Source organism: Pantherophis guttatus, chromosome 3 (assembly GCF_059756535.1).
Source record: "Pantherophis guttatus breed Tessera chromosome 3, ASM5975653v1, whole genome shotgun sequence".
Lineage (NCBI taxonomy): Eukaryota > Metazoa > Chordata > Lepidosauria > Squamata > Colubridae > Pantherophis > Pantherophis guttatus.
Window position 1 is genome coordinate 168,026,718 of NC_142065.1, and position 17,278 is coordinate 168,043,995.

Genomic DNA, 17,278 nt, shown 5'->3' on the forward strand with positions numbered 1-17,278 from the left:
CTCTTGACTATAACAAACACAACCACACTATTACGCTGATTTGATATTTTGTCCCTGTAATATTCATTTGCTGCTTTTACCCAGCTGTTATGTTAACAGACAACACACAATATTATAACAATGAGATTGCATTCAAGAAACCAACTACTTTCCACCCACAATCAGCAACAGCTGTGCTCAATAAAAGTAACAGTTTGCAAGTGGTCACTAGAGAATACTCCTTCAACACTTACGCCTATTGCAAATTTTGCAAAAGCTCTTAGGATTTTGAGACAGCATATACAGCTCTTTAACATTTTATAAATCTGTATCACCTTAAAAAAAGCCCTACCAGTGCATTTCTACAATCCACTTTCGAAAATAATAACTTTTTTTGATGATTTTTCCAGGATCTCCATGTTTTTCATTCTTGGTCTTAATTACACAGAAGATCCAAAACTAACATAATTCTGTATATGAACATTTCACTAGAAGCAGTGGTAAATATATGTCAAAATCTTTTATATATATATAAGCAAGCAGGAATTTCTAGAACATGCTTGTGCAATTAGGTAATGAAAAAGAGCTTCATATGATTACAACAATTCCTTCATGCTGACAAGAAAGATTGCAGAAACATTCTTAAATAACTTTAGAAATTAAATAGTGATTTTAAAATAGGCATGATACATTTTATTTAAGCAGAATTGCTACAAAATTTAAGGCAAATCAGAATCTATATGTCCTTTAAAATACATTATGTAAAAATTAAAAAGTCCCATGTGATCTCTTTTATAACTATATTGCTTCTGATGCTTTTTCGTGATGGCAATCAATCAAACTTCTTGAGATTATCCCCTTTTACCCAATTTCGAATAAAGAAAATTGATGCCTTATTGTTTTATTCACTATATTTGCAGTTCCAAAAAAAATCTGTATTAACAACTACAGTGGTTGAGTTTCCTCAACCGAAGCCATACTAAATCTAAAACTTTATCTATTCTACTTGCTTCAATTGGTTCTTTTCATCTCAGTCCCCACTAAATATGTCAAGGCTGCAATTCTAAAAATCTATGCAGCTGGGAATTGTGGGAGCTGTAGTCCCAACATGTTTTTACTTAAACAGGTCGGGAAATTAGACTTAGATTTCTCCTTTCAAATGTTAAACAAGCTTGTGTTATAGTACTCACTCCCCCCAAAAGTATATCTTTTACTGTTCGCTTTAAAAATTATCCTTAGGCTAAAACTCCTTTCAAATTCTTATATTGCTATCAACTTTTTTCCAATGTAGGCCACATATGCACGTTAATTTTAATCAGGATTTCCCACATATCATTCCCCCTGCCCCCCCCAGATCTTCTGCGATCTTTTAAATTTATATGTGTCCTATTTAAAGCAGGATAACCAAAGGTGAACATTAAATGTTAGCTGAGCTTTACTATGCTGTTTGTGTCATGTTTTAAATGTGCAATAGAACTGGATTCTCAGATTAATTATATGGAAACTATACTAAACGAAAGTATTTTTTCCTGAGGACAAAATAATGGTATTACCATCACTGATTTCCTGTCTTAACATTTTTTATCCTTGGACTCTTAAAATATCAACTGTCATTTCTAGGTTAGGTTCCAGCAAATCCAAAATGCTGATGTCCAAAATGCATTACTTTGGGGCATCTTCTGTGCCTAAAGCAAAAATATGAAACCTTACAATATATTGTCTATGGAAGAGCTACTGAAGAAATAAACATAAAGTTAATAAAGTATAAATCAGCGTATCATTAATTATTGCTTCTATGGTTATCAACTGTTGAGATGAAACCAGAGGGAGACACTGCTTTTCTACTGCAAAAAAAGTTCACGATATACAGTGTAACATTGTGGGATAGGTACACCGGGTACACACATAACAAGTGTTAATACACATTAGAATAAAGATGTCCTTTATTAGAATAAAGGAAATGCATGTTACTTTTGCCCAGCTTATCATAATACAAGGGAAGCTATATTTTTTAAAGATTATCCCAATTCAGTAGCCTCTTTGAAAGCATTAGCTTTCCTCCCCTCCCTTTCATACAGTTTTTTGAAGGTATTAGGTAAAACTTTATTAGGGTAAGATGTGATGTAAAACACAATATTTCCTCCACTCTAACAGATTATCAAATTTTACAGCCTCGTGCGGTTGTGTTTTAAAAACAACAACCTGTAGACAGTAGCAAGTGATAGGGTTTATTCCCAGTGAAAAACTTCATCTACTGCCCTCCAGGTAAACTAGCTGCTAAATGCACAAGTGTATAGGTCAAGAGGTCAACTTCACTGCAGCACCAAAATCCTTAAATACTGTCTTCAGGACCTCAAATCTTTAATTTCAAATATCCAAATCTCACAATATTGCTATACTTCATTAGATTATGGCATTGTTATATAAAATTGGGAGGATTTCAAGTGAGAAAGTCAAAATCTTGCAATTTCTCTCAAGAATTCAGTGGGTTTAATACAGAAGGAGGATAGTGTAAATAGCTACATAAATACAAATCCAGAAATAATTCAATTTTAATAATTGAAGTATCCTTCTGGCACCTGCACACTTGTATGTGATCAAGGAATGTGTGTCCTGCCTGAAACTATATTCTATTTTGGACTGTGTCACTATGTTCTAAAGAGCTGGCAATTTTACACTCTTTCTTTCCATCAAGCATTGTCTATGGTTAAATTCCTTGTTTGTAATCAAGCACAGACATGGTAAAATTTGTCCCACTATTCCATGGTATTTGTATACCTTAGCACAGCATTTAAATACTTATTGGCAAAGAAATTAGTATAATTAAAAATAGATTGTTCTAAGTAAGCTCCTGTCTAAATGCTTTAGAAGAGTTGAAAAATAAAGCTACACGTAAGCCAAATGTAGACAAAGCAATGTCTATCACTGTGTTTTTCCTGGCTGTGACTGCTTCTTATTTTCCCCTACAGTTACCATCTTTAAGGCTCTCAGCTGGATAGGTATGCATGGGTAGAGGTAGGAGGGGGAGGAGATTCATGGAGCAAGACTCAAAATGACTGGGTATAGTCCACAGGCCATATGTTTCCTGCCCCTTGTAAACAAAAGGAAAGTTAAAGCAAGTTAAAGGCTAAATAATGTACATTTAAGTGTGCTTGGGAATGCCCCTTTGGCAATTCTAATTTGTGTTAGTGATTATGATAATAGAAAAAGGCCACTGCATTTATTGCAAATTAATTAATCTGGAATAAGTGTGTGATCTTATTACTACCCCATGGGATCCTCAGATTTGTAAAAAAATTTGTTACAGATTATTCTGCAAGAAATGTTAATCATCCGATGCTTAGCATAATATTGTCAAATCCTACCACTACACCCCAAATACACCCACACAAACATACACACATATGCACAAACACACAAACACACACAGAGATTGAGTTATAATAAAAAGACTAATTTACCCTTTAGCAAAAGTAGGTGTTGCACTGTGGCGTTTCTTTTTAATCAAAGTAGAGCAAGACAGGGAAAAATTAATGTCAACAACATAATTTACAAAAATAGCCCTCCTGCTCTGTTGCTCACAAATATTTTCAAAAAACAGTGCTCTGCATGCCAACGCTCTGGCTTAGTGTAGTTTACTTTTATGTCATTAACACTCTGTGCCGTAAGCATAACTCAGAGCTAGGGATTCCAACTCAAAATGAACCTCAGTTAAGATTCCAGCTCTCAGTTGTGCTGGCACAAAGATTATTCTCTTCAGTGATAAAGAAGACAATATCCTAGGGAGATTGGAATTAGTCCTACTCTGTGCCATTCAAGCCAAAACACAAGACTTATCAAAAAGCAAGTAATTGCTAGCTAGCTAATGGCTAGGGAAGATACAATACATATTTGGGCTAAGTATATCTTGGCAAATAACAAGCACACACACATACACACACACACACACACACACACACACACACACAAAACAAGGAAGAAAGGAAAAAAGGTGGTCATATATATTTTTATGAAAGGGGGAGAGGGAAGAGAGAAAGAGAGAGACAGAGAGAGAGGGAGAGAATTACCTCTTCTGATTGTGATGGGCTGATTCTGGGCATTGGTGATACTTGTGGTGTTTTCAAATGTGTACTATTGCTGTCTGGGATGAGTTCTCTATGGACTGACTGGATGTGGTTTTGAAGTTCACTTTCTGATTCAAATTTTACATTGCAACTTGAACAGCGAGTCTTCAGTCCTCCCTTGCTTTTGTTCTCAACGGAACTCAGATTCTCATTCTGGCCCATGCCTTGTCTATTGCTGCTTGAAGGTATGTTCATACCTGGGCTACCACTTTTGCTGAGATTAACACAAATGGCACACAGCCCATATGGTAAACCGTTAATGTCAAGTTTTACCAAGTCCTGTTTTGAGCGAAATTCTTTCAGACAAGAAGCACATTTGTACAATTTCTGAAGATGCTGTATTCGCCCTGTAGTCTGCACTGCGGCACTGGTGCTTGTCTTTTGCATGTGGAACGTCCCGTGGATCTTCAGCTCCAAAGTAGAAGTCACCGTCTGCATGCAAACCACACATCGGAATCCTGTTAAGGAGTTTCGCAAGTCAGGATGCATCTGACAATGCTCCAAGAATTCTTCCTCACTCTGGAGTGGCATTTTGCAAATCCTGCAGTTTCCTGTATCAAGGCTCTTACTGTGTGTGACCTTATGTTCAGTGAGAGTCAGAAGCGATGGGAATCTCTCGCCACATATTGGGCACATATAGTGTTTCACTGGACCCAAATGTGTCTGCATATGTTCACGAAGCCCATTTTCAGAGAAAAATGTTCGCGAGCACACATTACACTTGTAGTTCCCTTTTATCAGCTCTGCCTTTTTCTTTATGATGGCACTTTCCCCAGGTCGGATATTGTGATCCCGAAGTTGGTGGTTTTGCAAGAGAGACTCCATTGTGTAGGCTGCTCCACAAATGTCACATCCATACATAGGTTCAGATGTATCAATGTCTTCTTCACTTCCATCATGGCTGTTGTGGGATTCCTGGCTGTTGGTCAGCAATGTCTGTAGCTCTACTTCTTCCTTCTGAACTGGTTCAGATGCTCCGTTGGTTCCACAATTGGGAGTTTTTGTTTCAAAAACGCAATGCTTCTCCCTCAAGTGTTTTTCCAGCAATATGATAGCATGAAATGCTTTGCTGCAGAACTTGCAGTTGTATTTTTTGCTGTGTGTTGTGATATGGCACTGGAGTTCCACTTCCGTACCAAAAGACTCACCACAAAAAATACACTTGTGTACTTTGCCTTGATTCTCCAAATGATTGTGCTTAACATGGAGCTGCAGGTCTGTCTCATTGCGGAAATCCCAGTTGCAAGATGTACACCTGTACACCTTCTTCTCATTGCTATGCTTCACAGCCAGATGAAGCTGAATGGAAACTTTGGAGTCAAAGACCTCTTGACACAATGTACAACGGAAAAACACAAAGGTGTGCATGTCAAGTAAGTGCTTCTGCAAGTCATCCACGGAAGTAAACTGTTTATCACAACTTTCACAGATGTAGTATGTGGAGGTTATCATGAAATGGATCGTCACGTGCTTCAGCAGGGACTCTTGGTTTGGAAACTCCTTATTGCACTGAGGGCAAGTCAATTTGGGCAGGACAGTGTCAAGATGTGTTTTTAAATGAGTCTGAAAACCATCCAGGGAGGTGTATTTAGCACCACACTGATTGCAGATGTACTCACCAGCCGAGCGTGGGGGAGCACTACCAACAGCCTGCATCATCTTTAATGATGTCTGTTCTATAGTAACTGGAGACAACGGGCTCATGGCTCTAGATTTCTTCCCATTATGAATGTAATTTAGTGCTAATGGAATGTTCTTATGGTTCTCCTTTATATGCTTATTCAGTTTAAGAACACTATTAAATATTGGAGAATTTGTGCAGTAAGAGCAAGAATATACTTCAACGACTGGGTCTTTAGGGGTACCTAATACAGGAGAACCAAAACGAGAACTGCTAAGATCACAATGGACTTGTCTAATATGCTCTTCCAAGGAAGAATCAGTAAGAAACCCCATATAACAATGAGGACAAAAGAATGCATTACTGTCTTTAGCAGCTGGATTTCCAAATCCATGAGTACATCGAATATGTTCCTGAAGAGAGTTGAGGTCATTGAAAACTTCTGAGCAGAAGTTACACTGGTAGATCATAGAAGGCATGGTAGAGACGATCAGTGCGGGATCTGGCGCTTCATGTATTTGTTTCAGATGCTCATTTAGGTTGTAAAGTGAAGGTAACACTTCTAGACAATACTGACAAATATGGGCTTGCTCAGGTTTATCTAAATGCATAGTTTTCAAATGTATTTGCAGTACTGCAAGGCTTGAAAATAACTGCTTGTTGCAATAAATGCAACTATAAGCAACCTTGGCTTGTTTATTTGAAGGCCCAGTGATATCTGCCACCTGCTGGGCTGTCCGTTTTCTTCCACGTCCTTTTGTGATTGGGGGAACTGCTTCAACCATAGTTGAGCTATCTACTGAGAGATTTGAATCTGGAGTGGTGCTAGAGACTGAGGTGTAACCAACTGTCACTAAAGAGGGGCTATTACTATGGTTGCATGATTCTGGCTGCTGGTGACTATCCATGTGGCTATAGAGCTCTTCGACAGTATGGAAGTTCTCTGAGCAAATACTGCACATATGTTTCTTTTCCATTCCATTATGAGCCTGCTCCATGTGATTTACTAGTGAACTTTCCTCTACAAAGAGTTCATGGCAGTAAACACACTGAAGAGCAGCTCGGTCTTCATTTGGGGAACACTCTGGGTGGCATTCTGCTATGTGTTTCTGAAGATCTTCTGGAAAATCGAAACCTTCTTCACATTGACTGCATTTCTGAGTGTCCTTCATTTTCCAATCCTCCATCCGGGAGGCAGATTGAGAACTATCTTTGTTTCTCTCATGAACTTGCATGTGTCCATGAAGTGAACTAGAGGAGAGAAATCCACGTCGGCAAATGGCACACTTATATGGCTTGTTAGAGGTATGAGTCTTCAAATGAATTTTAAGGTGATCACTTCTTGAAAATGCTGCATCACATTCACTACAGTGGTACTTCTTATCTCCTGTGTGAAGTTTAATATGGCGATCTCGGCTCCGTTTATGTTTGAAGAGGCGGCTGCAATAGGTGCACTTGAAAGGGAGCTTGTCGCTGTGACTTTGCTCGTGGTGCTTTAGATAGCTGAGGCGGCTAAAAGACTTGTCACAAAACTGGCATGGGTAGGGCAATCCTGGGCCACCTTCTTCTTCACCAAAGTCACAACCATCTCCATGGCTTGGGGAAGTCTGATCTTTACTAGAGGGTGAAGAAGCTGGCCATGAGCAGGAAGGATCATCTTCGATGTCTACTCCATCTGAAAAAGGAAGAAAGAGGGGAAAGGGAAACAAATGTTTAAAGGCTTCTTGTTCAGATAGCATTTAACATTAGTACATGTGCATTTAATCAGAGATTAATTGATAAAGATGTATTTATTTATTTTTTATTTTATTAAATTTTTATACGGCCCTTCTCCTACTAGACTCAGGACAGTGCACAGCCTAGAATAAAAAACATCCCAATATAAAATTTTAAATTTTAAAAGAATTAAACAAATTTTGGCACAAAATTTAAAACCTCCCGACTAAAATCCATTTACAATTAAAAATCTCTAAAGGGGGGGGGGGATTACGCCAGCCCAGCTTGATGAAATAGAAAAGTTTTGAGGGCACGGCGAAAAGAACGGAGATCTGTTATCCTATGTATCTCCAGGGGCAGGTCGTTCCAAAGGGCAGGTGCTGCCACAGAGAAGGCCCTCCCCCTGGGGTCACCAGCCGACATTGCCTGGCTGACAGCACTCTGAGGAGTCCCTCTCTGTGGGAGTGAACTGGCCGGTGGGAGGCTATCGGCGGCAGAAGGCGGTCCCGTAAGTACCCAGGCCCTATGCCATGGAGCGCTTTAAAGGTGGTGACCAACACCTTGAAGCGCACCCGGAAGACCACCAGGAGCCAATGCAGCTTGCGTAGGAGGGGTGTCACATGGGAGTGCCCCATCGCTCCCATAATCCCCCGCGCGGCCGCATTCTGCACCATTGGAGCCTCCGGGTGCTCCTCAAGGGAAGCCCCATGTAGAGAGCATTGCAGTAGTCCAGGCGCGAAGTGATGAGTGACTGAGTGACTGTGCGTAAGGAGTCCTGATCCAGAAAGGGACGCAACTGGCAAATCAGGAGAACCTGATGAAAAGCCCCACTGGCCACGGCCGTCATATGCTCTTCTAAAGACAGCCGTGCATCCAGGAGGACGCCCAAGTTGCGAGCCCTCTCTGTGGGGGGCAGTAACTCACCCCCAATAGCCAGCGATGGCACCAGCTGGCTATATCGGGACGCCGGAAGCCACAGCCACTCTGTCTTGGAAGGGTTGAGTCGAAGCCTGTTTCTCCCCATCCAGACCCGCACGGCCTCTAGGCATCGGGACATCACTTCAAGGGCACCGTTGGGATGGCCTGGAGTGGAGATGTACAGCTGAGTATCGTCAGCGTACTGATGGAACTCCACCCCAAAACCACGAATGATCTCGCCCAGCGGCTTCACATAAATGTTGAACAGAAGGGGTGAGAGGACCAACCCCTGCGGCACCCCACAAACAAGGCGCCTCGGGGTCGACCTCTGCCCCTCTGCCAACACCAACTGTTACCGGTCAGAGAGATAGGAGGAGAACCACCGTAGGACAGTGCCCCCACCCCCAACCCCTCCAACTGGCGCAGCATGATACCATGGTCGATGGTATCAAAAGCCACTGAGAGCTCTAACAACCCCTATCCCGAGCCCTCCAGAGATCATCCACCAACGCGACCAATGCCGTTTCTGTGCTGTGCCCAGGCCTGAAGCCGGACATGTAATGCTATGTAATATGAATGTGTTACTTTTTCACTCCCATATCTATTTGCATTTTATACACTACTATTTTAAATCAGATTATAAAGCTAGGAATAATTATAAGGAGTTCTCTTCTTGATTTTTTTTATCATTTAGTTACTTAAGGTGCATCATATATAGTCAACTTTATTAAAATGCAGATTTAAAATATTTAAAGTATCTTTTGTATCCCCTAAGAAATGATTTGCAAAACACGAGAGTATCTGAACAGTTCATTATATAACCAAGAGGCGCTACTGCAAACATGCTCCCACGGGGGATTTGTTCTTCCGTTCATTATATAAAAATAGATATATATTTAAAAATGAAGTTAATTTAGGTGTCAAACTCTTAATCGTAAAAGGGTAATTGAATTTCCTATGTTTTAAAGAAATACGTAAGAATAAGTTTTGAATGCAATATGTTTTGAAACAGCAAACCATGATACAGCAAATTTGATATATAGAAAGAAACATCAACAATCATACTGGTAAATATTTCTTTAAAGTTTGAAAACAAATACTACTTCATCAAACATTTCTTTGAGCATCAAAAATTAAGAGTCTCCTTTGGCTGTAACATAGAATTAGAAAAACTGCAAAATTTATGGGAAAGGAACTATAGATTAACAATGGCAACTTCTTATAAAGAGAATTTAAATAAAATGTTTTATAGATGGCATTTACCACCTGCTGTCTTAGCTAAAATGTTTAAAAATATGTCTAGCATATTTGGAAATGTAATCAAAAGACGGGCACATTTTATCATATGTGGTGGACTTGTGCTAAAACAAAAAAAATAAGCAAAAATACACAGATGGCTAGAAAAGATAATAGGGAAACATGTAGATATTAAACCTGAACTGGAGATGATACCAGAAAAAATTGATAAGAAAAGTATGAATTTAGTATTACATGTCTTAACAGCAGCGAGGATTATCTTCATACAATATTGGAAAGATGAAGAAACACCGCAAGATGAAGAGATAATTAAGAAGATACTAAACTGTGCAGAAATGGATAGACTTACATTGAAAATTAAACAGAAAGAAGACACAGAATATTATCAACCATGGAACTGATTTTACCAGTGATTGGGTGGTGAGTAAGAATGGAATCTGTATTGTAAAGCAAATTAAATACCCAGTCAACACAATGTTGATTAAGCACTAAGAAATGTAATTAATAGAAAATTAATAAAATTTATTTTTTAAAAAATCAAGAGTTTCCATACTTATCATTTTTAAAAATGAAATGGATCTTTATCAAAATGTAGTGGTTTCTATATAATATGTAGCCCAATTAGGTACAGATACAAGTCTGTGCTTTTTTAATATATAAAAGGAGGAAAGGGGTGAAATGCTCCCGGTTTGGACTGGATCGCCTGATCCGGTAGCGATGGAGGTGAGTGGTTTGGAGAACCAGTAGCAAAAATCCCTGTCCCCCCAATGCCCAGCTGACCCACACAATCATCAGAGGCTTTTTTTTCTTAATTTTTAAAAGCATTTTTTCAACAACCTCTTGGGCTTGAAAAAATATTTTTAAAAATTAAAAAAAAAGCCTCTGATGATCGGGCGGATCAGCTGGGATCGTCAGAGGCTTTTAGAAGCATTTTTTCTACAACCTCTTCGGCCGAAGAGGTTGTAGAAAAAGTGCTTTTAAAAGGCTGACGATCCCAGCTGACTTGCCTGATCGGCAGAGGCTTTTTTTCTTTTAAAAACATTTTTTCTACAACTTCTTCAGCCGAAGAGGTTGTAGAAAAAATGCTTCTAAAATGCTCTGATGATCCCAGCTGAGTTGCCTGATCATCAGAGGCTTTTAAAAGCATTTTTTAACAACCTCTTCGGCCGAGGTTGTACCATTTAAAATGGTTAACCATTTTAAAAATGGTTTTAAAAGTCAAAAAAAAGTTGGCCACACCCACCCAGTCACATTAACCCCCCCCCACAAAGCCACGCCCACAGAACCAGTTGTAACAAATTTTAGATTTCACCACTGGTTTAAAACTTCAAAATTATCAAAAAGAAGCAATTATACTTTCAGCATCTCTGGGATCTTAAAGAAAGCTGAATCATTTGAGAAGGAAATGTAGGAGATTACTAAAATGAACCCGAAGGAGGGGTCAAGTGCATCATCAGTTTGGAGTCCCTTCATACCCACAAGTAATCTAAATCCAGCCCTCCTTGAATTCCGTTGACTCTTATATACCACCAATTTCCCCATTATAATTCAAATTCTTGTTTAAAGGTAACTTGGAATAAATTTGTACCCATTTTGGACCTAACCCTGGCTCTCGATTTCTTGTGCCTGACAGGAAAGGAAGAAGAAAGAAAAGGAAAATTATTTTGAGCTCCTAGCAGTTTACAATACAGAGAGGTAGCTTGGTGCCCTCCAGATGTTTTGAATTAGAACTCCCATAAAATCCATATACAAAGACTACAATAGAGCAGGTGCTTTGAATAGTAACATCTGGAAGTACTGGGTCATCAACTCTTTCCCTTACTCCAAATTAGACTGGAATACGATAATTATCTAGACTGCAATATTTTAATAAAATAAAGTACTGGGAGAAGTTTCAAGAGATACAGAAAAGAAAACAGTGAATTTTCTCTACTTCTTATAAATACATAAAATTTTGATTTTCTTTGAGCTCCTATTCCAGGCTATCTAGGCCTTTCCTAAAAGGCACTTCTGAAGCAGGCTGCAGTATTTGTATTCAAACAATTTGGTAGTTACTAAATGTATGTCTACCTAATAATGAATAGGTATTAGATTTATGGAGTCATCCCGGGTTAAGTGAAAAGAGTGAATTGCACAAAAGCATAATATTTCCGTGTATTTTGTACTTTTAAAGTTCAAGAGGTTGCCCACCATTTCTTCCTTTCTGCAAAAAACCATACTGGCTTAACTTCCTTAATAAAACAGAGCCGAACATTTAAATGACCATAGACAAAGCAACTTGAAAAAAAACCTTGGAAACAGGAACAAATGATAAATTATTATGATAAAAGCTGAAAGATTTATAAGTAACAAAGAAAAAACAAGCAAGGAGACAAACCAGTTAGTCACTTCAACTATTTAGCCATTATACTAAGTCATTTATGGAATTCAGACTTAACCTATAAAATAAATGCCATAGTCATTGGCCTTTCCAGTTGATGTGACCAGATAGAAGTCTAGTATTGAATTTTACTCTCCACCAACTGCAGAATTTCTGAGATTTATAGCCTTGTAGCTTGTTTTGCCGAATGTTGCCAGCAGGAAAGTCCTGGTAAGGTTCTTATGCTAGCAGAATATATGTACTTGTACCAGAGAATTGCACACTGGTACCAATATGATCCTGTTTGCGGAACTACTTACAAACAGAACAATACTTAACACCATATTCTATGATGTCCTGAACCAATTTCTTAATAAAGGTAAGAATGTTCTCAACTGTGGATTCAAAGACAATTTATCTCAAAGTTTAAGATTCATTTTACTACATTAAAATGAGCCTAATGGTTAGAATGCAGTATGGCAGGCTAACTCTGCCCATAGTCTGGAGTTTGATCCTCACAGCTCAAAGTTGACTCAGCTTTCCATTTTTCCAAGGTTGGTAAAATGAGGACCAGACTGTTAGAAACAATATGCTGACATTGCAAACTGCCCTGAAAGTATTGTAGTTAACTATGGTGGTATATAAGTCTAAATGCTATTGCTTTTAAAATGAATGGCACAGTATTAAATTGAATTCTGTTTTAAAGTATAAATTATAGCTACTTGCAGCTCAATGTACCAGTAAAGTTTCCCCCTTCAAAACTACTGGATTAAAAAAAATAAAAATAAATGCAAGCTCTCAGATACATTTTGGCTTGTGCATTATATGTCATGAGCCTCAGGAGGTGGGCCTTTTCTGTCCCTATACCTGTCTTCTGGAACAGATTTCCCCAGCGATATGTACAGTTCCTACCCTACCTTCATTTAAAAGGTAATTAAGAACATGCTCCTGCCCCAGTGTTGGATTAGGGTGGCTGGTGAGGCTCTTGTAGGATTTTGTCCATTGAATCAGTTGTTTCTCTTTTCTGCTTTGTTATAAGGTTTTCTCTATTGATTTTATGGCACATCAATCAATCAGCCAAGTCTCCAGGTTATATGGGGTGTAAAAACACTTTTATATGAAAAAAACACCTCATAGCTGAAATAACATCACATATTTTATTGTATTTGATGGGTAATATTATCAATGTTTTCTTAAAGGCGTCCACTAACTAAAAGGAAAAGAAGAAAACTGTCTAAATCCCAAGGAAACAATTAATAAACAAGTACTACAATACTAATTTCCGTAAAAACCTACATTCTCTTAATACAAATTGCCATTTCAGCTTATAGAAACATTCCAGCACTGCTTTCTTTAAAGTAATAACATTTTACTCAATTCTGAACCTTTTGTTTATCCACAGGAAACAGATGAGGATTTGTCCCTTTCCTGCATCTCAAAACCGACAACACCACCATCTCATTATCAATGCCAGACAGCAGCCAGCTAACTCTGAGAAAACAATCAACCCCATTCCTGGATCTTTGCCCACTGCAACAATACTTTTAACTCAAGTTAAGCTCTCAACAGTTTCTGTCCTCTTCTTTAGTACTCGGAAAAGGCTTTCCTTAACATATGTCTGATCCCTGATAGAATCTATAAACTATTCCATAAACAATGTCTGGAACTCTACAAAAACAAATACCTGGAGGAAGATTCAATTTAAAATCCAATACACGTGAATATAAAGGAAGCAGAGAAAAATATGTTTATTTCATTTGTGTAAGTGTTTCTGCTTTAGTTGCAATACAGGATAGGGAAATCAGGGTCAAGTACTAAGTAAAGTAAAGAAACATTTTGAGGGAATATGAAAATTTTGGAGGACAATATAGTCGAAAAAATAAACAATAATGGAACAGATGCCTCAGGATATACAGTCTGAGAGAAAAGAGGGACAAACCCACAGAGAACTCTGAAGGTTTTACAAATGCTTGGACAAGAACCACCATGGTCCAAGCTGTTTGGGGCACCAGAGCTCCACAGAAAACAGATGCATTTTCCTTGGTGGTACTTCAAATATAAACAGTCCATAAAGTATGTTGTCCAGTTTTAAGAACATGAGGGTACATTATATCTCAATTTAAAAAGAAAAAAAAGGAAATAACAATGTAAATGTTGGTATGGAAAAATACATACATCTGCCTCTCTCAGCTACATATACAGAGAAAGATTTTGTATATATAATACTAATCTAGTACCAGATGCCTGGTACTTTTCATTTAACATGCTGAACAAATGTTTCCATTTTTTAATGTTCTGATTTCTTGGATATTTATAGTTATTTGGTGTTTTTTAAATGCAAACTGATTTGTGAATCATTTACATATGTATACAAATACATAAATAACATGTGCAGTTTAGGAATTCTGGAATTTGTAGTCCCTACCATATCATTTGTCAGGTCTTTCTCCTTTCAGAAAGGAACTGGAGAAGGACTAGTTTGAAATAGTTCTTGCCGGAAATAGTACTTGCTGCAAGCATGACCTAACTAGAAGACCTAGCTTTCCAACTTTCAAAGTGCTAGTCAAAAAAGAATATGGAAACCTCCATGCAAATGGCAAAGGATGTCTGTATGTATGCATGAGCATGTATTACAAAATAAATAGGGCAGCTGCAATCCTGTGCTCAGAACCCCTCCCTTTTTATCGTCGATAAAAAGAGTAGGGGTTTATTACTTTTCTTAGTATTATGATTTTTTTAGTTTATATTTAAAATATCTTACTATTTCATATTACACATTTGATATTTCAAAACTATTACAGGAGTTGTCAATATTCCATAATTAACTAGCATAATATGAATCATAGGTCGTAATGACCTATTAACAAACATTCCTATCAATTTTATTCTTATTTTATGATTCAAGCAGAAGCTAATACAGGTCGTCCTCAACTTAAAACCAGTCAATTAGCGACCATTCAAAGTTATGATGGACCTCGCAAAAGCTCCATTTCCATAGTTACAGCTGTTGCAGTGTATTTGCAGTTGTTCATCTTTATGACCAATTGTAGGGATGCCGTAGTGCCTTCTGCCTATCTCTCCCTCATCAGCCCCACCAAGTCTCCACGGGCCTTACACTTGCTTCCCTCCCCACTTGGTCCTACACCCTTCTCCTCACCTTTTGAAGGTCTCCAGAGCTTGGGCTAGGGAAGGAGGGTAGTCCACTCCATTCCTGAGCTGCATGGCATGATCCCAGAAGATGTTGCCATTTTCAGAGCACCTACAATGCAATGCAGCTACCCAGAAAAAGGCAGCCACTTCCAAGATTGTGCAATGCGGCCCAGGAATAAAGAGTCCTGCTCTACTTCCTTAATGTGAACTCCAGGGAGCTATGGACTGTTGCTGTGGACCTATGTGGAACAGATAGGAACACCTGGGTCATGTGAAACCTACTGGCAGCAGTTATCATTTTCAAAGTACCCGCATTCAATGAGGATGCCCACAAAATGGCAGCTGCTCTGCTTCCCTAATGTGAGCTCTGAAAAGCTCTAGGAAGCAGAGCAAGTTGCTCTGTTCCTGGTTTGTGTGGCACAATTCTGGAAGCAGCTGCCATTTTCAAACCATCATCAATTCAATGCACCAACATGGTAGGCACTTCCAGATTTGTACCAGGCAGCCCAGAAACAGAATGGCTTTTCTTCCTTCCCCATCTTGAGCTCCAGAGATCTTTGAAAGGTAAGTGTGCAATAGGTACCGTGGGTGAGGAGGAAAGTATAGGACCCAGTGAGGTAGAAAAAGGCCCAATGTCTGCGGGGAAACCAAAGGGCAGGAAATGGAACATGGGATGCCTCAGGGGGTGAGAGAGACCTTAGGTCTGTGCAAGGTCTATGCAAGGCCTCCCAGGCCCTCCCCTAGGGTCTCTGAGGAGGGTTAAGCACTCCATGGTCTGCTTAACAACCCATTTATTTAAATACCACATAAGGAAAAGTAGGGAGGTGGGATCATAAAGCAATCACATGAATGCTTCATCTAATGGTCATCACAACTAACAACCATAATAGACAGGCATCATTATAGTCCTCATTGGAGGACTACCTGTTCTCCAATATATCTCTTAGGGATATACAAACTTTGGATGCAGTAAAAGTCCAAATGTAGCGTCATAACCAATAAATGGTTGAGTGGAATTCATCAAAAGACTTGTTTTTCAAATATGAAGTTGTTTTTGACATTGATGCAATTCCCACAGCTTAATTTGCCATTCTTCTAAAGAAAGAATAAAATATGATAAAGGCATAAAGTGTCCATTATCATATACAAAGATAAATTTTGTACACTTTGTAATGATAGGTTGGATAAGGATTTAATCACATTGGGTTCTTTAGCTACAGACATCTCCTAAATGTGGCTTTGCTCTCTGGAGAATTCAGTCCTTTCATGTTAGCCCTGCCCTTTTGGCATGGCTCTACTCACAAAAACATACACTTTTTCAGATCTGTTATCTATAAAGCATTACAGCTAGAAGGGAAAATTTCCAAGGAACAGAACTCATGTTATGTGATGAGCAAGTACAATCCACATGGGCTTCAAAATATAACTAATTCAATTTACTGAGATTATTTGGGATATTCTAGCTTTTTGTTACCAAAAATTTAACAGACATACACTCATATGTCTCCTTTTGGGACAAAAAAAAATGGAATTATGTAAATAGTTTGGCTTATTTCTGATATAAATATTTGGTTTTTTACTCCATTTGTCAGATTTCGTCTGGTTTCCTTGATTCTACATTCAAACAATACTAGGTATATTTACCTAAGAGTAAGTGCTACTTATCAAACTAGACTTTTTGCTTTGAAAAAAAAAACAGGCTTAGGACTGCAATGCTAAGGTATTAATTTAGCAATTGTTGCTAAATTAGCAATGCATATTTTTAAATATTCATCTTTTCATCTATTTTTCCTTAGCATTTCATATTTAGCTTAACAATTCTTGCAGTTACTTCCACAATAACCTATTAGTTATGCCCAGGCTACAAAAATCTGGATTGACAGATATAAAGGTAGATTTTCAAACCATTGCTAACCGTCTATTTTTGAAACAAATGTTACAATAATACAACCTTTACTGACACTATATACTATATGAATATTTGTCAGGATACATAATAGGGCATTTCATGTGGAAAATACGTCTGATACCGTATTTTACTTTGTTCTTTTTTTAGCAAGTGTTTGATCATTTTTATATGATGTAATGGTTTTCCTCAGATTTCTAAAGTTGAATTTAAGTTTGAAATAAATAATAAAAAGCAGTTTTGCTTGT

General features: G+C 38.2%; 1 protein-coding gene across 11 annotated transcripts in view; it reads right to left on the minus strand.

The window, feature by feature from the left end:
• The window catches only part of ZNF521 (zinc finger protein 521), a 316,223-nt gene that overhangs the window by 170,874 nt on the left and 128,071 nt on the right, over window positions 1–17,278 (minus strand). For all 11 annotated transcript variants that reach the window (XR_015733603.1, XR_015733604.1, XM_034429635.3 and 8 more), the window contains one exon: window positions 4,047–7,399. Coding sequence is in view for 9 of the 11 variants with exons in the window: in XM_087891346.1 (XP_087747472.1) it covers window positions 4,047–7,399 (3,353 nt within the window). In the remaining 2 variants the exon portion in view is untranslated. The remainder of the gene's footprint in view (window positions 1–4,046; window positions 7,400–17,278) is intronic.